Below are 23,707 nucleotides of genomic sequence, written 5' to 3'. Positions count from 1 at the left end.
TAAGCTCCATGTTCCATGTTTGAAATTAAAAGCCCCAGGAGGCTAGGAGAGCTGTAACTTTCTATTTGCTCTCTCTTAATGAATTCTAAGAACTTAAAGAGGAGCTTCAAAATGAAAAGTGAAGGAGGAGTAGCCAAAAATATGAAATGCCCCCTATTAAAGGAAACTTCCAGCCATTCCCTAAATTAACCTTTGATATTCTAAAAGTAAGAGGTCCATGATTTAAACAGTTCACTATCTTTCAGTACAAGTATTATTATTCAAACTAAATGCACAGCAAATGAATTGAGTACACAGGCATCGAGAACCACCAACAGACTTCACTCATCATCAAGCTTTCAGAGACACAAAAAATTTATTTTTGCTTCATCTCATGATGATGTGAAGCAAAATGTTTGCAAACAGGAAGTTTATTCCTTCTAATCCATAGCCTATAGGACTTCTTAACGATTCCTCCTAGCAACACTATAATCTAACCCTCTGAGAAGGGCCATGACTTTTCTGACACAGATTGAGGTCCTCTAGTGAAGACAAGCTGCAAGAAATCAGATAGGAGAAAAGGAGAAAGGTGCCATTTACACATTTATCTGCCCGGCTCACACCTTCGGTGGAGCATCAACAGCCAGTTAAACATTCGGTACTGTGATAATTCTGTCTCCATCCTTTTGACAATTTGCTTCACGCCTCATTTGCTATGAAGAGTTAAAACATTTCAGTCAACCTTGAGAAAGCAATTCGATTTTTTTCCGCAGCAAAACGCACAACCTATTTCAACTACCCGGCCACTGGTTAAAGTTCAAAACTGTGACATAGACAGAAATCAAGTACTTCCCTTCAAACACTGCAGAAGACAAAAAAAATACTAACCAGTCTTACATTTATTTGCAGAGGATATAGAACAAAATCAAATCAAAATGCCCCTCACAGAGAGAATGGAGACATGTATATGTATGGCTGAGTCCCTAATGCTGTCTTTCTGAAACTATCCCATTGTTAATCAGCTATACTCCAACATAAAATTAAAAGTTTTTTTAAAAAGCCCCCCACATGCTCGGGTCCAAACAGCAACAACACCTTTCCTGTTAAACACGGTAGACGACACAGAAGCCCTCCCCGTCCTCTCTTCCTCGGGCAACCTGGCAGAAACCTGGGCAGACCACTCCAAAACAGACAAAGAAATTCTTTCTTATACTGTTCCATTGGATTTTTTTCATTATTTCTTAAATTGTGGATCATCAGAATACATTTGTACTGCTGATAACAAAGACAGTTTCAAAAATGATTATTCAGGATCCTATTTATAACCATCCAAAAATTCAAGAGGCTTACATTTTGTACTTACTAACAGCAGTGCACACGATCATGTGTTTAAAGTGTTTAAAAAACTACGAGAGGCAACCAGTTTCTGGAGCAGCACTGTCCAATAAAACTTTCTGCAACAATGGCGAAGTTCTAGTCTATGCTATATTTGTGTTTTTAAGCACTTAAACTGTCACTAGTCCAACTGCAGAACTGAATTTTTTATTTTATTTAATTTGAATTTGAATAGCCACATACGGCTACTGGCTACCAAACTGGACAGAGCAGCTCTAGAGAGTATTTTTAATGATAAAAAGGCTGTCTGCTGGAAAAAAGATGCTTCAGTCATGCTATGTGCCCTGATGCTGAGTTTTCTCTTTTGGAAAGGGGAATGGTAAAGAAAACTCAAACAAGTATAAAGGTCCGTCTAGTCAAGGCTATGGTTTTTCCAGTGGTCATGTATGGATGTGAGAGTTAGACCATAAAGAAGGTTGAGCACCAAAAGAATTGATGTTTTTGCACTGTGGTGCTGGAGAAGACTCTTGAGAGTCCCTTGGACTGCAAGGAGATCCAACCAGTCCATTCTAAAGGAGATCAGTCCTGAGTGTTCATAGGAAGGACCGATGCTGAAGCTGAAACTCAATACTTTGGCCACCTGATGCAAAGAGATGATTCATTAGAAAAGACCCTGATGCTGGGAAAGACTGAATGCAGAAGGAGAAGGGACAACAGAGGATGAGATGGCTAGATGGCATCACCGACTCAATGGACGTAAGTTTGAGCGAGCTCCGGGAGTTGGTAATGGACAGGGAAGCCTGGTGTGCTGCAGTCCATGGGGTCACAAAGAGTCAGATGTGACTGAGCGACTGAACAACAACAAAGATCCCCTTCATGTTCTCATCAAAAAAGAAATACACTTTAGTTCAAATCTGCTTCCTAACGGGGAGACATGTGTGCCACAGGCCAAGGGGGAAGTCTCGGTCGAGGACACCAAGAAGAACACGAGACCTCCCATTTCACCTACTCACTGTGTGACTTCTTGGAAGATTCTATTTTCTCTCTCTCTCTAACCAAATGATACCCATCTGTGGAAAGGAGCTATCTTTCTTCATCAACTTTTCAATATCCTCATAGAATATCAAATGATGTGATTACAACAAGCAAGAAAGAAAAATGCCAACTATAATGATGGCTTCCACAATATAAATTCAGGCCACTCACCCAAATCTACTCATGCTAATAACTGCTGAGTGTAAATACAGACAGCACAGGATCTGAGAAGGCAGAGCAGACAGATGCCTGGGTTCATGCTGTGACTGTGCCATTTCTAGACTGTGCCTTTGTTTACTCATCTGTAAAATGGGTATGACACAATAGCACTGAATTCATAGATAATTCACATATGGTTCTTAGCACAGTGCTTGACATCTTGTAACTGTTCAACAAAGTATATATTACAAATTACTCAATACCTAATATTTCAGTAATACAGAAAAGCAAATGAGGTTCCCTTTGAGGTTTTTATCTCAGGAGGGACTCTGACCTATAGTCTGTAATAGTGAAGAGGGGATGGGTATGTGAGCTATAATTTAAAGAATGGTGTCACTGTAAGTATACAGCAGAGGACACATACCTGTCTTTCATTAACAATTTCAGTATCAGAGACAAACTTATACACACAGAGCAAACTGTTCCAGAATTTTTAGTGGCCAATCCTGAAACGCCAGATCTCAAATGCCAAGATTTCAGAGGGAATAATGAGAAAACGTTTAACAACAGACACCACTACTGACCACTGCCTTTGCCTAAGATTATCGCTGAAGCCAGAGCTAGCTTCCCCGATGAAACCATCTGCGTCTTAAGTCTCTCCACTCATTAAAGACAGCTCCATCAGACCAGCTGACTTACATCTCGTGTTCACAAGCCAGCTTACCAAGGGTCTCAGGAGCTCTCAAGGATTAAGATCTCACCCAACAACGTGCAGCCCTCAAAAGGCAAACACCGAGTCCTGCCAACGGGGCTGCAGCGGGCACTGGGGACGCAGGAAGCGGGTGAGTCCTCCTATGCCCAGCGGAGCTGTGCCCAGTGTCCCGGGAGGAGGAGAAGAGCAAGGGACATTAGGGAGGAGCACCCAGCACTGGCCTGGGCACAAAGACGGCAGCACAGCAACGTGACATTTCCAACCTGCTTTCAAGTTAGGTTTTGGCGGGTTGTTGTTGTTTTTAAACAAACACAATAACCCCACTGCTCCTCCAGCCATCCCAAAGCCTCCTTCTCCTTTCCTATTTGCTCCTCGGCCTCCCGCCTGCTCTCCCACAGGTCACCAACAAAAAAAATGACCTGGATGCCAGCTCCTTTTCTTCCCCACCCATCCCGCGATGCTCGCCACAGCTGTGCCTGCCTCTCTCCGGGAAGCCTCTGTCCTCCGTGGCCCCTGTGGAGCCTGCTCCACCGCTTCCATCTCCCTGCACAGCTCTGGGGTTGCCTCCCTCTCACTCAACATTAGTGCTCCCCCAAAGTCCCTCAGCCACCCTCTCCTTACACTTGTGCTCCCGACAGCACTCACGAACCCCACTCTCAGCTGACACCCCTCGCTGAGAACCTGCATTTATATTCCAGGCCCTATCACCCTCCTCTACTCCAGATCCCTGTTTTCTCTCTGCCTACGACCATCTCCATTTAGCTGTTTGGAACACATCTCAAACCCAACATGTCCAAAACCACAGCCTGTTACTAAATATACAGGATGATTCAAAAGCAACTGAACACCTTCAAAAAGTTACCAGACCATGTGATTTCTCCCTGTGGAGTCAGATCCAGACGCTGGGTTTGCACCGCCTCTTCCTCCCAGCTTGAAGACAGCACTGGGTCTGCCCAGGCCACTTCATCCACTGATGGTAAAAACGCTGTGCGATCACTGTCCTGGGACACAGGGGTGCGTACCGAGCCATTTTTAAGAGACTATAGAGGCAACCACGATGGCTCCTTTACAAACTGATGTACAGATATTCTTACATAGCCTCATTACCACGAAAATGCTCAATTCTTTTGCCCTCCCCTGGGCTGCTCTTCATCCTACTCTAAAGAGTTACCACCCTGCTGTAGATGAGTGGTTCTGCTATCTCTGGGATTACATTTCACTGGAAGACAGACCCTATGGAAGCAGGGCTTCGGTTTTATTCACTGCTTATTGCTAGCACCTAACATATCTGTCACACAGCGGATGCAGGTGTGCAACGGGTATCAGTATCTAGAGAGAGATCCTGATGCCTGGGAAAGAGCGAGGGCAGGAGGAGAAAGAGATGACAGAGGATGAGATGGCTGGATGGCATCACCAACTCGATGGACATGAGTTTGAGCAAGCTCTGGGAGTTGGCGATGGACAGGGAGGCCTGGTGTGCTGCAGTCCATGGGGTCACAAAGAGTAGCACACGACTGAGCGACTGAACCATGACAACAATCTATTGATGAGTCAAGCGAGCGCCTAAAGCAGCACAGTAGCTGCCACTCGTGTCAAAGCTTCCGCCTGCTCCAGCCCTGGATGCCCACTCTTTCCGCGGGGTCTTCGGGGTTTGGAGAGTATCCCTCACAATGTCCCCACCCCACAGACTCACCGCCTCTCCTACAGATTAGGGTCTGAGACTCTCAGAGACACCAAGGCCTGTAAGGTTTGACCCGCTTCTCCCTGAGTCCCTCAAAAGGTCCAAGGGACCAGCTAGCACCGCCAGTCTCCTCTCTGTGTCCTGGCAGGACGCGTGGCCGCTCACCTGTCAGCCTCCACAGGTGCTCGCTTCACACGGCTCCCCACGCTGCATGACTAGCTTCTCTGCTTTGTCCTTTTACCATGGCCAAAGGAAAGTTACCTCAGGGAACCCAGTAACTATCGCCTGTGCCTGAAAACAAGGCGGTAATGGCCTTACTCTTCTCTGGCAGAGTCAAGTTCACTAGCATTCTGACAGTTATTTTCTTAGCGCTTTCTCAGCTGTTATAGAATGTTAAGACTGCATGTTGAAAACTCCAGAACTAGACGAATGATACATTCCTACAGAAATTCTCTGAAAGGATAAGGACAGACAGACAGGTGTCCGCTTTCTGGGCAAAAGATACCTCACATCATAATGAGCAAGATGAAAATGCAGATGCGCCCACCCCTTGAGAAGCGTGAAGAACCGAACAAAATTAAAGGTCCAGTCTTAGAGAAAAGGATGCGCCTGTGACATATGGTTAAAAAAGCACGTTACGGGTTTTGTTTTGGTCTTTTCTTTCTGTTTTAGTTTTCCCTTTCTGTGCGTGCCTACAAATAGGCTGTTAATTCATTTGCTTGAGATGGGTTAGGTACAGTCAGCGTTAACTTCAAAAACTATAAATCCATGAATATTGTAGTAGTGATATATTACCATAAATGATAAAACAAAATAAATATCATTAGAAAATAGGAAACAAGAGACAAGAAGCCCTTCAGTTAATTCTAAGCTAAAAACAGCATTATGGAGGTACGTCATTTGGAAATATTCTCAGCCTCAGGTTTAGGAGCAAGTGAGAGGTGAGGAAAACACAAGCTGAAAACCCAGGAAACAGACATGCACAGCCAGGACTGTGATCTTTCCTAATTCTCAAACACTCTGCTGCTGCTGCTAAGTTGCTTCAGTCGTGTCCGACTCTGTGCGACTCCACAGACGGCAGCCCACCAGGCTCCCCCGTCCCTGGGATTCTCCAGGCAAGAACACTGGAGTGGGTTAACACTCTGCAGCCACTGGTTAAGTGAAACTCAATGTACATCAGTTGTCTAAAAGAAGGTCTGAGCCAAACTGATTTTTTTCCAAAGCTGTGAGATTTGGCTTTATTGACAGATTTTAAAAGAGAGAAACACGTGGTGACATGAAAGGGAAGTTCCCCAGTACTGCACCTTACCATCAGATGTAGCTAGCAAGAGAAAGGCTGAAAAGGCCTCAGGACCCATCGCAACATCCTGGCCAGTCTAGAAGTTCCTCGACCGAGTACATAACCGAAACGAGGAACCTGCCTGGGTCCAGTGATGGGGTGCTCTTTACAGCTTCCCAGCATCAATGACTCCAGCTCCAATGGCTACGTGGCAAGAGCAAGAACAGAAATAATCATGACTCTGTGTCATGATACAACCTCACCAAAGAATTAGAGGATTTTTCTGCCTTATATTTATTAACTATACATCAACACCCCAATGAATTTAAGATATGCTCATCTGGGAGTTTGTCTTATAACTGCCCCCACCACAGGAGCTCACTCTGGGCACATAATGCCATTCCGTTTTAATGACTTTCTCCCTCTCGAATCCTCTCCTCCAGCTGCCTCTGCTGTCCCTTTTCTCCAGTCTCCTGGGCCCTGTTTGTCACGTGTCCTCTCCTCAACATTCTTAGACTTACAGATTTCTAGACTCCTAACACCAAGGGACCCTGAGATGCTGTCCAGTACATTCCTCTATTCTCTTATCCAAAACTATTTATTAAGCACATATTAGTAGACACTGTTCTCTACTCGGGTCCATCGCCTCCCTGCCCCATCCTTCAGTTACAGTCACATGTGAACAACCCCAGACAGAAGAGAATCTGTGCTCCGCTTTAAATGTCAACAGACCATTTCACAGCCTCCCTCGAAAACTCAACTTAAAGCAGTGACCCAGATCATGGGACAGAGATTCCCCCAACAGGCGGATGTAAATTAATGTTCAGTGACACCATCAGAAAAATCCAATAGCCATCACATGCCCTTGGACCGGACTCCTTCCTCTCCTTTGTCTGGTATGACCCTGGGGCCAAAAATCACTAAAAGCTCCTCAATTCTAAGAAGGAAATTCTACACATCTTAATGATGATGCCGTCTGTTTAAACTTTACCTCTAGCTTGTTGATGACCTGTGGGTGGCAAAAACATGGGTGTACAGGCCGTTCCACAGACTAAGAGCCGGTGAATCCTGGGAGAGGGGCCTGGGGACCTTGTCTACCTCCCTGGGCAAAATATGACCGAAAACCAGGTTTGAGAACCTCTCCTTCACTTGAGAGAATGTAGGCTCTAGCATCAGACAAAACTGGGGTATTGAAGAAACTTTTTTTTTTTTACGTTTGAATAGAAAATTTATTATTTTCATTTTCCAAGTGTTTTCTTTTTCTATTGGGGGGGAAAAAAAGAAATCTTAAGGACAGTTGTCACTAGCTGCCAAATTGAGGGTAGACTTTCTATGGTGTTTCAGTCGCTAAGTCACGTCCGACTCTTGCGATCCCATGGACTGTAGCCTGCCAGGCTCCCCTGTCCAGGCAAGAATACTAGAGAGGGTTTCCATTTCCATCTCCATGAAGAAACTTCTTAATTCTATTAGTTTACTTGTCTATGAAACAGGAAGACTGGGAGGATTGCAATTACTCTATGCAACCTGCCTGGCACACAGAGGAGGTGTTCAAACACAGCAGTGACCTTATTAGCTCACTATTACTTAACTCTTTTAAAAATCCTTCTCTGAATCTGCATGTCTCTATTTGGGAGGCCAAGAGTGGAAAGCAGAGTGTTTGTAAGAGCTTTGCCAATCATGCCTGACAGGAATGAGAGGCTGATTTCATATGTCCCCACGATACAGTCTTACACAGGCCACCCTTTTTTTTTTTTAAAAAAAAAAAAGGAGAAATCACTTAAGATTTGGCTGCGGACTCACTGGCACCTCGCCATCTTTCCTGCTTCGCAGGAGCCCAGCAGGCCGCTCCCCAGGAAGGCCACTTGCACTGGTCCACACCTCAGTCACGTGGCTGCCCTGCTGCTCCTCACCTCCACCCTTGCATCAACCTGATCCTGTGGGCGCATGTGCTGCTCCATCTTCCCAACTGCACATCAAGATGTGGGTCAGACACAAGTCCTGCCATCATCCACAGACCATCCCTCCCGATGTCTGCCATGTTAACAAAAATCCATGAAAGGCCCCATATCCTGCGTGATCACGACCAGGCACTTTTGCCAATTTTTTGTTTAGTCCTCGTTTGGAAAAGAAGCAAGACCTCCTCAAGTTACAGGATAATTTTCCTTCCATCTTAGTCTACTGTGTCCATTAAGCGTATTCCCCACACAGATGTCCTATTCTGCACCCCACAGAGAGCTGGGTATCAACAACGCCTCCCACGGAGCCCATAACAGATGCTCTGACCCATAACATTTCACAGGCTCTAATGTACACAGGAAAGGCTGGGCTCTAAAAGTCACACAAAAGCACTCATACATTTCACAGTGCCCTCATCATCCCCTCCTTCTCCTAAGAAACTTGCTGGAGTATCACTTCAGATGCAGGATTCTTCTAAGAGCTTTCCTTCTCAATACCCTATCACATCAACCCAATCAAGTGCCGTGACTATTATTGACACTGAATCTGACTTTAATGTCAAGTATGCTTACTAACAGAGCAAAGGTAAACATTCTTTAAATCTAGGTTTATCTAATAAAAATCCCCAAATTCACTGTTCGTTACTTGCATTCATCATAAAACTGAGGAAGGACTCTCACGTGAGTAAAGCTATATCTACGACTATTGATTCTAAAGCTATATCTACGACTATTGATTCATTTCAAACTTCTGTAATGCAAAGCAACATGCTGATTCCTCCAGACACGCGCGATACATTCCAGTGACTTCTACTTTAAAGACTCAGCTAAATTAAATATATTTAAGCCCATGCTTGCCTACAAAATTAAAATTATTTAATTCTCGACTAGTATTAAGGAATACACAAAAATTCAAAAAAAGGTTTCAAAAATTTAGGTTGGAAGAGAAAGAGTCAAGTTAAAACTAATTAGAAATGCCCATAATGACCATTTCCTTTTTTAAAAGGACGTTGTTCCAAAACTCCCACGTTTATTTCCCTCTCTCTGTGTATGTATTGCTTTTTGGATCCTTCACATCAGCACATTACCCACACCACAGACAGTTTCACGCTAGACAAGGAGGTAAGCCTGCCTGCCTCCCTGTGTTATCTGTCCACGTTCCATTTGAATCCAATTTCCTTGCATTACCTCTGCCCAGGTCAGGGATGAATGGCTGTCACATTCCCAGTGGAATAAAAAGAAAAACCCTTTCTTCCTGAGGCAGCAAGTTTCAATTCACAGAGCACATGGCTAATCTACATATGTGAAGGTCATGGCACTTCAGTCAAAGAGGTTAAGAATGGAACAGCTCACGTAAGGGGTTGTCTTAAACATCTTGGCATGATGCCCAACAAGTAAGAATGTTGAAAAGCAATAGATAGCTTCTGGCAGCAGCAAGGGGAAAAATATTTTGATCATGTGATGTGGTACACACTACTTCGTTTACTGCATGTGTGAAACTTTGAAGTCCCTAAAAAATACCACACATGCAAATCAAACCCAGATTTCAGCTTTACCGGGTAAGCCAGGCTAGTACATCTCCCGCTTCACAAGATGCATTTATGTGAAATTTCTAGACACATGGACAGTAAAACTCACCCCATTGGATGACCAGTTGGCTCAAATAGCTGATTACAAAATTTTTTTTTGCATTAGTTTTTCAAAGAACCATTAAACATCAAGAAAAGGTATTTACACTGAGAAAGCACATTCCTTCAAGTTATCAGAATATAACTGTCTTAAATAAAATCCATCTTCTCCCTCCATTCTTCTCTCTCTCTTCACTAATAATAGAGCAGCATGGAAAATTATAGGATTTTCATACCCAGTAAAAGACAAAACACAAAATTGCTTTTTATGTTCTATTTTCACTAATGAATCGTTGAATACAAGTGAAATACTTTTAAAATGCTCACATGTCTGACAGATATCTCAGGCGAGGAAGAAGGACAAAGTCCTGCCACACACACTGGGTACCAGGTAAGAAACCAAGGGGAACAGCCAAGCGGTCCACGAAGTGCACCTCTGCCCACCAGCAGGCAGGCTGGTTGGCATGGCCTCCCGGAGCTATGTCTATCCAGCCTCAGGAAGTGGAAGGGAGTTGGCACCCAGAGTAGGGGAAGGGAAGGGTTTCACACCCCACAATCTTGTTACAAACATGACGAAGATTTTTTTTTTAACTTTTCAACAGTTAAACTACTTGTTTAAAAACCAGAGAAAATTAATCGGAAGCAAAAGATCCATTTCACCAACTTGCAAATTGTCTGCCTACCACCAAATTACCTTCAACTCAAAATTTAGACTGCTTATGAGGCCAGTCTATAAACAGTATAATTCAATCCATATTTCTAGTCAAACTGAATAGTAAGTAAAATAAAAATATCCCACAAGCTATCTTTATTTACTTTACTTGCTGATGTTCATTTAGCAATCTAAGAATACTCCTCTATGCTAAACAATGAACACCATGATGTGTAACTATTTTCCCATATTCTCTGGATATCTTTTTAACTAATACAGTGTCCCTACACCAACATCATTAAAGGTTTGTTGATGGTGGTCAAATTAAATGTTCTAATTACTAACCTTCCGAATTTCTTTTTCCTTACCAGGAAACATATGACTGCAAAATACAGGGGAAACTACAGGAGACATTTTAGAAATGTGATCAACTGCCTCATAACCTTTCCTAAACTCCTGGCAAGGTAATGACATACAGGGCAATAAGAAACTGACACTGCCTGGGTTAGAAATAAGCTTCAAATATTAACCTATTTGTTCCGAGAGGAAAGACCAATAGGCTGTTAAACTGACTAATACAGAATCACACTTAGCTCATTTCAGTTCCTTACCATGCATCCCTACCCTTGCCAGGCAGTATACCAGTATATCGTCAAATCAACTTCTCCCAAGAATTCCATGACTAAGAATTCTTTCCCATCTCTTTGAAATGAAGAAGCTACAAACCTTAGAGAGGTGAAGTGACTTGCTCAGGGTCACACAGGTAGTAAATGCCCAGCCTTCAGGTTCTCCAACCTGCACTCCTTTGGTTCTGCCCCTTGCTTTCATCCCCACACCTCTTCACGTGGTCAACTTCTGATCCTCAAATGGATCTTAGCTTACGAGACCTGCTGTACAACAGAGCTTTCCTGCTCAGACCCACGCCAACCTGGTCTGCGAGGTACCCCTCTAACAGCTCAGCCCGCCCCACCTAAACCTGCACACTGTACTGTGTAGCATGCGTACCTGCCTTTGGTCTCTGCTAAAGACCAGGACTAGCTAAAGGCCAAGACTTCTCAAAGGATCCAACCCGCAGCCAAGTACCCAGTAGGCCCTGCAAAAACAGCAGCCTGGCGCTCCAGGTCTCACTACGCTGACATAAATCGATAGTCCCAAAGCCCCAACATTTTGAAGGCTGTTCAGGGAAGGTCAATGAACTGAATTTTAAATCCTTCACGGTATTGATATTATAAAGTCATTTCTTTAGCAGAAAAAAAATCACTGCATGATACCCAAAATAACATCCAAACTAAGATCACTTTCTCATCAGTGTCACAGCACCTAAGAACCACCTCCAAGTGTTCTGACCTTCCACATCAAATAGCAAAATGTATAATAACACACTCAACAGGAAATTTTCCGTTTGGATACATTATCATCTACTCTTCAAATAAGATGATGCACTCTGACAGATATAGTCTTTCTGCAGAGAACTGCAGAAGAATAATGTAGCCATTCATTTTAATTTCCACTTTGTAAGACACCAGGGGTTTCTGATAATTCACCAGGGAAAATTACAGATCATATGTTATATTTATTCTTTGTATCTTAAGCACTAAGTGGTGCTTGTTAAGTATTTGTTCATAATAGAATTAAATTTTGTCCCTGGTACTTTTAAAAATCTCAGCATAAAAAAGAAAAATTGCTCTTCTCTGCATATTTGAGGCAGTCCCTTGGCATTCTCAGATTTTACGTTTCCGGTTTTGACTCTTTGAGGGCAGTCCTAAACTTCCATGATATGTAAATTATAATCTGGCTAAGGACCAAATCTGAACCATACAGAAGTGAAGCTGAAGCAGATACAGAAGCAAGTTACTTAACTAATGAGAGACCAAGGCTTAGCACTCAGAACGTCAGAGAAGCTAATTTTAAATTTTTGAAACTTTGTTCCTTGCAAAAAAGTACTTCCGCTAGAGAGACAGTCTTTTCTGCAGACCATTAAAGTGGAAAGGCCTAAGAGGCAGAAGAAAAAGAAGTGACTCTTGGCCAGAGAACAGAATTTCCTAATACATAGGAAGAATATCGAAGGGGTCAGTGGCGTGGTCTAAAGGCGTCGGTCTCCCCTGGGCTCTACCAGCAAACCAAAAGCAGTTTCATGTAACCGTTTACAAGAGTCCAATCAGCACATAACTACATTTTGTGAGGGGAATTACTCTGGAATTCACAAAATCTGTATATTTGCACTGGGCTCAGTTGATATTCTCTGAACATGTCTGGGATCTAGTGTAGTTTAATAAGATATTCAGTGGTGCATAACTGATTAGGCAGTATATTCTTTTAAAAACATTTCAAAGCATCACAGGGTTTTATAGCTGGAAGGGACTAGGGGTCATTAACTGATGGAGGCAGAGGCTTGTCCTCAACCGCACCCTGAGTGCAGCAGGGCTAGGCAGAGAACAAGATCCCGGGCCCCCTTTTCTACAGCCGCGGTAGACCAGTGGTGCCACTTAAAGATGCTACAGGACCGATGGCTATGCTCTCGGTGGTCACCCCGCCTAGCAGGCCACAGTGCGAGAAGGAAAACTGAGTCCTGTCAGATCTCCGAGAAAACGAGCACTGAAGCCTCCAGAAGAATTCAAGGTCTGACCAACTCCAAGCCCGTGACCCTTCCCTTACGTCGGGACAGATTGTGATACATTTATATTCTCATAAACCCTCATCATCACAAGAAACAAACTAATATTCAAACATATCAGTTCCCTCAGAAATTGGCCCGTAAGAAAGATACTTGCTCAGCAGTGGCCATGTTTTCCCTTTCTGTTTCCAAAGTCACTAATAATTCACTGGGTGAAGCGAATTTATTATTTAAAAAAAAAATACGATCAGTAAGTTACTCGCATGCATAAATATATGGTCCCTGAATCTTAAAATCTGCTCTTAAAATTTCAGAAATTTTATAGACAAATTCTAGACAAATTTCAGAATTACCAACAATTTCCAAAAATTAGACTCTGAAGTATTATGAGCGGTTTCACTTCTGAGATGCTCATCACAAAAAGAAACAGGAGATACTAAGAATTCTGAAACATCCTCCACTAACCATCAATGCTTTGCTTTCTGAGGTTTATTTCAGGACCCAGAAGCAGTAGCTGAATTTACTCCTCAGCCAGCATACATTATCTAAACAGTTACCAAAAATACTCTAGCCATCTAAGTATCTTCCTAAATCTGAGCAGACTGTTTTAACTTTTTCCCCAAGAGCCCATATAATGTAGAAAACTGAGAAAAAGAAGAACCTCTCTATGTAAATTTCAAAGTGATCCTCTTCTTCTTCTAGTTATTATTCTCTGTAGTGGATCGCTATTTTGCTCTGGCACCAAGCCAACAACTATTTGGTAGACATGAAGAGTCACTAGCCCACATCGTCTCTATCACAACAATCTACAATTATTTGTTTTGCCAAAATCCACTCCCACGCCCAAAAAAGGCAGGCCAACAGACTGCTGACCCACATGGTTGCTCTTTGCACACTGTTTAAATGAGCCGGTTCTAAGTCAACGAGATGCCAAAACTACCAAGGCCAGGCACAGCGGAAGCAGGCTCTGGCAGGATGTCTCTGGCCTAAGCTGCACACAGGAGCAGGAGTGAGCCCCACGGCCTGGCTACCCCCTGCGGCTGGCACACGGCTGATTAAGAAAGTGGGTGAAATAAATATTTCCCAGTTGATAGTATACAGTAGGTATTTACCTGCTGTACACCTCACAGCATACACAAATGCTAAATGTTTACACCTTGAGAAGTAATTGTTGCTGCCAGTATGAGCTCTTAAACCACAGCTCATTTTCTCTGTGCCCTCTGGAGAATCTGGGGTTAAAGTACATCACTGATCGTATAAAGATGTGACCACATATCAGCATCAACAGTAACCGAAACACAATGCCAATATTTTACACACACAGAGCCTGTTCATGAGAAAGACTAACCAGGGCCCAAGAAATATCCCTTTGCAGCTGCCTCGAACATTTCATCAAAAGGCCAATCGTCTTAATTTAGGAATTTTTCCACCTACAAAGACTTTCTGCAGTTTTGCAGAGGATGATAAAACCATGAGGAGGGATGCACAAACCTGGGGCACAGAACACTGAAAACACGCACGTGGTTTGGTTTGCTTGCTCTGGGTTAGGGGGTGAGATGCCTTAAAACATAAAATACACTTTTTAAAAAATTATCATTATAAGTGATCTCCACTAATAACAGAAAGGTAAAACCAGTAATTTTAAAAAGAGGCTAAAAATGCAAAAAATGAAGAGAAATAAGGGGATAAGAGAAATAAATGATCATGCTAACAGTTCATTTCCATATCCTATTATCTAACAAAGTCCCAGATTTCTCCCAACAAAGTACCTCAAACCTTTAAACAGAAAGGCTTCGAAAAGTTGCTTTTCAGCTTTTAATACCATAACTGACAATGAAACAACTAACCTACACAATGCACATCTCCAAACTGACAAAAACAGGGACAATTACGCTAAAGTTAGAATTAGAAGCAATGGACTAAAAACAAACCAAAAACACCATTACTGTTCCTTGGAGGGAGGATTTACTCATAAACTATGAAGTAGCAAGATTAATGGTTATAAAAATAAGCTTATTTTATTTACATGTTAATAGCTAACAATTTTAAATTTTGACAAAAAAGGGAAGAAAAATATTTATTCATTTTTATTTGGGAGGATGAAAATATCCTGGAAATAGATGGAACAATGGTTGCACAGCAACGTGAATGTACTTAATGCCACCGAACTGTACCCTAAAGTGGTAAATTTTATGTAATGTACGTTCTGCCACAACCAAAAAATACACATATATAGCTTTTTTAGCATCCCATATTTAGAAAAATAAAGTGGTCTAGAATTTTCTCCTGGATTTCATCAAATATAGCTTCCCTTCTAGAGTCACTTAATAAGGAATAACTTCTACTCTGATTCTCAAATTTCATCTTTTATCAAGGCCCAAGGAGACAGGGAAGTGCATCTTAACAGAATGGAGGTAACAGAGGCCAAACCTACTCCATACTTCAGTTCAAAAGGACTGCCTTGCTGTGATAGATCTACTCCAGATTTTGCTGCCATCCTACCAAAAATAAGAGATTCTATGGATAGATGAGACATGCTTAAGATTTTACGGCTTTAGTCTCTTTCCTAGCAATGAATATCAATCAAGAAACAGATCAATTTCATCATTAGTTCACCTACTGAACTCCACAGCCTTCTAATATCCTTGTTGTTGTTGTTCAGTCGCCCAGTCATGTCCTACTCTTTGTAACCCCATGGACTGCAGCACGACATGCCTCCCTGTCCCTCAACATCTCCTGAAGTTTGCCCAAGTTCATGTCCATTGCATCAGTAATGCCATCCAGCCATCCCATCCTCTGACGCCCCCTTCTCCTTCTGCCCTCAATCTTTCCTAGCATCAGGGACTCTTCCAGTGAACCAGCTGTTCATATCAGATGACCAAAACACTGGAGTTTTAGCTTCAGCATCAGTCCTTTCAACGAGTATTCAGGGTTGATTTCCCTTAAGACTGACTAATTTGACCTCCTTGCTGTCCAAGGGACTCTCAGGAGTCCTCTCCAACACCACAGTTTGAAGGCATCAATCCTTTGGCGCTCCACCTTTCACACCATCCAGCGCTCACAACAGGACGTGACCACTGGGAACGCCATGGCCTTGACTACACGGATGGACCTTTTTACCTTGGCGTTGATCTATCCAGAAGTAGGTTTAAAAAACTGGTTACTGGATCCTATTCAACTAAGTAAATATAAGGAAACAGTTTTCTTAGAATTACTTGGAGTTAAAGACTTTGAAAATAGAACATATGTGTTGAAAACCTCCTGTGAAAACACATATTTTACTTTGATAAACTCACTCACTCAGTTAGTGAGTTTAATTAGGGGTTTCCCTGGTGGCTCAGCTGGTAAAGAATCTGCCTACAATGCAGGAGACCAGGGTTCGATCCCTGGGTTGGGAAGATCTCCTGGAGAAGGGAAAAGCTACCCACTCCAGTATTCTGGCCAGGAGAATTACATGGACTGGATAGTCCATGGGGTCTCAAAGAGTCTGATAAGACTGAGCAACTTTCACTTCACGTCACTCAATTAACATGAATCGTTACAACTACAGTATACTTACATCAACAATTTCATTCATTCCAGTGGCATACGGCAAAATAAGTGGATGCTTAATAATATTTAGGTAATTATACCTAAGTCATTCTAGGCAAATTTCTAAGAGAAAAAGTCACCACCATATAAAAAACATTTTAGGTCAAAATTAATTCACTCAACCACTCAATTAAACCAAAAAAGGCCGCTCAAGTCTTTTATAAACAGCCTTCAAACTGGAAAAAGCAGTACTGTGTAACAGATCTACACCTACATAAACACGCCCCTGGTGGATGAGCAGTTTTGCCTGGTTGCCCCCACTCCACACCCCGGGAAACCAGGACTTGGGACTCCTCGGTCTCAAGCATGCACACAAAGCAAGAACGCAGCTCTCCTTTACACACCCACAGTGATCTCCTGATGAAGGAGACCCCTCTAAAAAGGCACGTGATGAAAACTACCCAATTCCCAAAAGGCCATGGACAGGAATATGGCCCTCAAGTAAAAAGAGGATTGTAAAATGTCCTAAGTTTTTGTAATATCCATTTTGAAAATCTATATATTATCCCCAAAATTAATGGGACTTGAGTTTTATTAATACTCATTCTGAGCCTCCATGAATCTGCTGTTTTAAGAAACACACAACAGTTCTTTCAAACACAAATATTTAAGACTCCAATTTATATATCTACACACAGCCCAAAAGGAAAGTGACACAAGTGAAATACTAGTTCCCTTTCCTCAAATATGGATCAAAGCACACAGCTCCATTAAGTGAGCAGTGTCAAGCTCCTGCAGAGAAGGAAGAAAAACCTCTCCACCCGGGAGAGGCAAAAAGCTAATAGTTTCCTATGCCAACCTGCCCCAAATTTACATCTCCAAGTCAGTCTTCAAAATAAGTTGCAAAATTTTATAGAAACCACCGCCCCCCCCTCAAAAAAAATTTTTTTTTAATGTAAACTACTTTCTTGCTAGAAGAGAAGAGGGTTAAATAAATGATCATCTTTTTGGTTTGCCTGTCACACTGGTATTTATCTTAGGGAAATAAGTAAGTTCCTATTACATCAGAATTCTTTTTTTTTTTTTTTCAAATACACCCAGCTCCAAATTATAAAGTAATAAAGTCCATTCATATAGACCTGAAAATTCAACCACCCTCTGTTACATCTGTTTTCTTTAAAATGTGTCTATTTCTAATAAAACTACCAAATGGGTTGTATATTAAGAGACTTCCTCTACACTGTCTTACATTTTTTAAATCGGTTCTCAAGCCAGAATTAATATATACTTTTATGCCAGAGTGAAGATGTTATTCTTACAGTTTTAATGAAAGAAAATGGTAGTTAGAGGGTAGTTCATTAGTACAAGTGTCTAGGTGTGATTTGGAATATTTCCATATCCACAACACAATTCAGATGCTTCTGATACAACATGACATGGGAAAAATGGAACGAGTATAAAAAGTTTTGCCAAAAATTCACTCCTGAATATAGATAAAAAAACAAAACCAAAGAAAAACGAGGGATTAGGGTTTCTTATTACAGATGCAAGGTAAGAATATGTTGTTCCCTGGAATATATGTATTGATTTTGTGTTAATATAAACATAAATTTAAGTGACAGCTGTCATACAGAGTAGTTGCCTTAAAAAAAAAAAACTGCAAAAGTACACAGAAATCAGGATCCCCAATGAAAACAATTTTAAGCCATGCACAATTTCATTTCAGATAACCCAGAAAAACAGAAAACAGTTGACATTTTTCATTGTATTTTCTTTGTTTTTTAAATGAACCACAGTTGCCAATTCCACCTCCTCTTAAAGATGGGGCAGCTGGCCAGTCATAGCTCAGCAAATGTATCAATTTAGTCCACAAATATTTCTTTACAAGATTTAACATATCATATAGGATAACTGCACTGAGCGGGGAAAGTGGGAGAGTGTTATAATGTATCTTATTCAAATTTTAAGGTAATCAGGAACCAGCCTGTAAGTCTGGTTACTTACAAAACTTACTGCTTTGAAATCAGCTAATCAGTTTTCTTTTAATGGTAAATAAGGCTTTTTAAAAATTATGTTGTATTATATTCTATAAAATTAAAGTTAAAATAGGATTAATGAAATTCAGCACAAATATGGACATCACAAAATCTTAGTTATGTGAGCAGTCCTCAGTATTCCTTTTGAGATTGCTTTATCTGAATACTTTATCTCACAAAAACCCACTAAGTATATTGTAAAATGCCTTATTTCACTTTTAAAAAAGACCCTCCCATTACAATATACACACGTTTTGTTCTCAATTACAAAAACATTGCCACCCAATGTAAACCATTCCTAAATCAAAAATGAAACTAAACGTGTTAAAAGCCATGAGAAAATTTAATAGTATTTCATGACCTATAGTTATATAGTAATCTAATGTTTTGGACAAACAACTGGTCCTTAGTATAACTATCATAACAAATACTAAAGAATAGCAGCCTTCCAAAAAGAAAAAATACCAAAAAAAGACACATTCCACATGTTATACGGTATAGTACCTACAAGAAATCAGTGAATCTAGGTCACACGCCCAGCATTTTTCTTCCCCCTTAAAAACAAAAAAGCTATTCCTAAGGGTCATACTGAGGACATAAAGGATTCACTCTCATTCCAAGAAAACAAAACACTTAAAATGACTGGTACCACTACGAAAAAATACCGGAAAGTAACACCGACCTGCATCTGCCTCTATCATCCTCGTTACTGGTTTACAGAGATGTGAATTCTAAACTGTCCCTTTAAAAGGAAGCTGACAAAGCAAATCTTTTCAAAATTAATTACATGGGTTTATTTACACAAAGTTTTCCTATGTTTTCACCTATCCGAATCAAAAAAATCAGAATCCCAAGTTTTCTATGAAGAATAGGAAAATGTATTATCATTAACAGTAAAACTCTACTAACTGAAGATTAGAAAGGAGTGGACTCCCAACGTCCTCAGCCTGGGATTCACATGATTATCTGTTAAATTCAGTAATGCACACATTCTGACAAGTCTCTCATCTAAAATACGGTTATTATTAAAATGCACCTTCCTAAAGTAAATGAGCTAAATAAAAACAGATATTACAGCCACCATTATTCCTTTTTAACATATTTTAACGTTAAAAAAGTTTAAAAAATTCTAATGTCCCTGAAAGAAAAACTATTTGGAAGAAACCCAGCACAATTTGCATGTAATACAGTTTCCCTAAAACACTGTGTAAGCAGTTCAAATAAGGCTCATATAACCTAACCTAGCAAAATAATCAAGGGGGGGAAAAAGATTCCTGAGGCATTTGCTTCCAAATCAGAAGCAAATACAAAATAATTTTTTAAATTTCACAACGTCCATTTCTTCCCTTTTAACTAATTGCTGTCTCCAAAAATTATTATAGTTTCCCCATTTCATGTTTTCTTAAACATCATGTCCATTCTAACTGAAACCCCTCATACACTAACATCTAAAAACGATCAGGATTGTTAAAGCACAACTTACCAGAAATATAGTTTTAATCTTGTTATAAAGCTAATATTACTAAAATATACCACTGGCTATCAGAATCATGACATTTTTAATGTTACAAGTTTTAATTTTATATTAAACTACTTGTGATGACATAATTCCAAATTTTTTCATGGTTTAATCCATAAAGGGTAATTTTATAAAAGCTTTCCAAATCCAGAAACTGGTAAAATTTTTGGTTTAATTCTTTTTCAATTGCCATATCCTCACCCTACAATTATAGTGAATGAGATATGCAATGGCCATGCTGAGACTGTCAAACAGCTGAATTTTCTAAGTGCTCAATACTGGACACCAGTGTAATGTTTTTAGGTATTTAATCCTCTTATTAGTAACTGTGATTCATAATAATTTAAGCTTTAAATAATATTCCACCTTACATCTGCATGTAATAGAGCTCAGTTATTATTTGTGGCAAGAATTTTTGTGACTGTACTGCTCAGCACTTCTATTTACATCAGCAGTGCTAAATGCCCAATGGTGAGAGGGGAGCCAATCAGATGGCAGATTAGATGTCAACTCAGAGGCAGCTGTCTGGAGACTATTACAGCCAGTTTACCTCCACAATTCAAATTCCAAACCTTGCAAAGGAGATCAAGCCAGTCTTTAGGCTCAGCCTCCGAGCGAGAAACAGCAAGAGTGCAGGACTCTTCCTAATAACGCTGAAGGACTTGGGGGGGCGGGGGGGGGCGGAAATTAAAAATCCAAATAAATCTGATCCAAAAAGATCCATTTTCTCTGGTCTGCTCCCTCCCTGGGTTCGCTGACTAAAAACGTACGCCTAACCCACGATCCAAATAAGTTCAGTTTAACCGGAATGTGTTCCTTTAACGCAGCCTGTCCGTTGAAGGTGACTCCTTTCAAGCAGCCTGCAAGCCAAATAATGGATTTCCCCGGCTTATTCTTGGGAATGAATCGATATATTTTAGGGTCGTTTTCCTCCCCATCGTTGTAAAACGTGGGTACTCTTTTTGGCTACTAAACGCTCAAAACTCGAAGCCCGCGTCGAATATCGCCGAATGCCTGGGCACAACTACGAAACACACGCTCGGCTGCCACAAAGCTAACCTTTTTTTTTTTTTTCTTCTCCTGCCTTCACCTTGTGAGCTATAAGAGGGAAAAACGCGGTGTGGCCTGAGGTAGGACAAAGTTCCTCATTCTTTCCTCAGTTCGAGCTCATGGTGGGCGCTACCCGAGAAGCGGGGGGCAGTTATTCCTCCTCAGACCCTACCGGCCCGGAGCGCCTATTTCTGTGGTAAAAATAAATAAATAAATAAAATAAAGCTGCCCGAACGGTCCCCAGCGCCCACACGGCTTCCCGGTGGCGCGGTCCCGGCCGCGCGGCTCGGCGCCCAGGGCGGGGGTGTCGAGGCGGGCGCTCGGCGACCGGCCACCGCGGCGCCCGTCCCGGGCCTCGGCGAGGGGACCCCCTTTCCGCCCCCCGGGGCCCCGGGCCGCGCACTCCGACCCTGCGCGCCGCCGGGCCTCGGAGCGAGGCAGCCGCGAGTTAAAATGGCTTTGGGCGCCTCGCTCCCCCACCTCCCCACCGCCGCCTCACACACACACACCACCACCAACCCCCACCAGGGCCGAAGACGCAGAAAAAGTAACGCGGAAAGAAAAGAAACTACAGGGCTCGCGGCGCGCGGCGAGGCCGCCGCGGCGGAAGCAGGCCCGGCCGGCGCGGGGGTTACCTGGGATCTGCCCATGGTCGGGCCGGGGGTGCCGGGGCTCATCGCCGGGTGGCTCCTTTGTTGCGCGGCCGCCCAGGCCGGGCTGGCAGCGGCGTACTGGGCGCCCATGTCCTTGCCCAAGCCCATGCCCGCGGCCGCCTGCTGGCCGCCCGCCGCCGCCCCCGCCGCCGCCGCTGCCGCCTGGGACTGGGGCTGCGACGGCGGCGGCGGCGGCGGCGGCGCGCTGGGGCTGCTGTAGTCCGGGTAGCTGCCGCCGTAGCTCCTCATCATGGGGCTGGGCGAGGTGAGCAGCTGGTTGAGGGTCGGGGTGGCCCCCGACGGGTGCTGGTTCTGCCCGGCGAAGCGCTGGAAGCCCCCCGTCGCCGCCGCCGCCGCTGCCGCCGCCGCCGCGCCGGCGGCCGCCTTGCTGAGGCTCGCGGCCCCGCCGCCCCCGGGGCCCATCATCATGCCGCCGCCCTGCTGCCGGGGGGAGCTCAGCACCCCGTACCCCGAGGACGAGCCCCCATAGCCGCCGCCGCCGCCTCCTGCTGCTGCTGCTGCCGCCGCCGCCGCGGCCGCCGCCGCCACAGCTCCCGCTCCTCCTGCTCCTCCTCCTCCTCCTCCTCCTCCTCCGCTGCCTCCTCCTCCTCCTCCTCCTCCTCCACCGCCGCCGCCGCCGCCGCCGCCCGCGCTGGGCCGGCTGTAGCCCGGATAATGGTTGTACTGGCTGTTGGGGTACCCTTCGTGGGAGTTCTGCAGGGGGTCCATGCTGTTGGGGGCTCCGGCGGCAGCTGAGGCGGAGTGCATCAGCCCCATCCCGGGGCTTTGTTGTCCGCCATGTTGATCAAAGCAAGGCCCAGCGCGGCCGCCGGGGCCGCCGCTAGCTGGGGCAGCGCTGCCATAGTAATTATTAAACTCCGAGACGGCCGCCGGGCCGCCGCCGCCGCCTCCGCCGCCCCCGGGCACGGCGACTGGCGGCGGCGGCTGCTGCTGCTGCTGCGCGCCCAGGCCCGGCTGCTCGAACCGGCCGCCTGCCGGCTCCCCCATTTTGGGCGGCGCGTCGTCCTCGTCGCCCGGCTTGCTCAGCAGCGGCTGGCCCGGGGGCTCGGCCTGGCTGCCCGCAGCGGCACCGTCCTTGGCGCCTCCATGTTGCGGCTGCTCCATGTCGGCACCGGGCTGAGGCGTGCCGCCGCCCGCGCCGCCGAGGCTGTTGTTGTTGGAAATGGGATGTTGGTGCTGCTGCTGCTGCTGTGGTTGCTGCTGCTGCTGCTGCTGGAACTGGTTTAGCTGCTGCTGTAGTGCGTGGTGGTGGAGGTGGTGGAGGTGGTGGGCATGGTGGTGGTGGTGGTGTTGGAGGTGGTGGGCATGGTGGTGGTGATGGTGGTGGTGGTGCTGCTGCTGGTGGGGCGCTGCGGCGGGGGCTTCGCCAACGGTTTTCAGTTTGTGGTTGGGGAGCAGCCCCGTCTCCATGGCCGAGCCCGGGCCCGACGAGGAGGAAGAGGAGGACGCCGCAGCCGCCGCGGCGGCGGAGGAGGAGGAGGAGGAGGAGGACAGCGCGGTGGCGCTTCCACCCTCCGCCTCGGAGCCGCCGCTCTTGGCGCTGTTAGTGCTGGCGGCGACCGCGGCCGCGGCGCTCGCGTTATGGGCCATGTTCAGTTCGTGACGGGGGTGCAGGGGGTGGTGGTGCACATTACTCAGGCCGCTGCCGTCGCCGCCCCCCAGCATGGGTCCCGGTGCCGCCGCGCCGCGCGCCCCCGCCTCCAGGTCCCGGGCCCCGGGCGCCGGCCGCGGCCCCGGGGGCGCCCGCCGCTCGCCGCTGCCCGCCCGCGCTGCTGCTGCTGCCCGCGCGGCCATGATCGCCGCGGCGTGGCGAGGCCGGGGCGGGGGGGGGGGGGGCGGCGCGCGGGGGGAGACAATAAAACCCACTT

General features: G+C 44.5%; 1 protein-coding gene across 9 annotated transcripts in view; it reads right to left on the bottom strand.

Moving 5' to 3' along the window:
- The window catches only part of ARID1B (AT-rich interaction domain 1B), a 439,749-nt gene extending 416,256 nt beyond the window's left edge, over positions 1-23,493 (bottom strand). For 3 of the 9 annotated variants that reach the window (XM_027551920.1, XM_027551918.1, XM_027551919.1), the window contains exon 1: positions 21,801-23,490. In XM_027551920.1, the coding sequence (XP_027407721.1) occupies positions 21,801-23,429 (1,629 nt within the window). In that variant the 5' untranslated portion in view covers positions 23,430-23,490. Of the gene's footprint in view, positions 1-21,800 lie in introns of all 9 variants that reach the window. The other 6 variants (XM_027551917.1, XM_027551923.1, XM_027551916.1 and 3 more) reach the window with 4 other exon arrangements.
- Between the last annotated feature and the right edge of the window lie 214 nt (positions 23,494-23,707).

The sequence above is a fragment of the Bos indicus x Bos taurus genome, chromosome 9 (assembly GCF_003369695.1).
Source record: "Bos indicus x Bos taurus breed Angus x Brahman F1 hybrid chromosome 9, Bos_hybrid_MaternalHap_v2.0, whole genome shotgun sequence".
NCBI lineage: Eukaryota > Metazoa > Chordata > Mammalia > Artiodactyla > Bovidae > Bos > Bos indicus x Bos taurus.
Note: the sequence above shows the minus strand (reverse complement) of the source record. Positions and strands in the feature narration are given on the sequence as shown.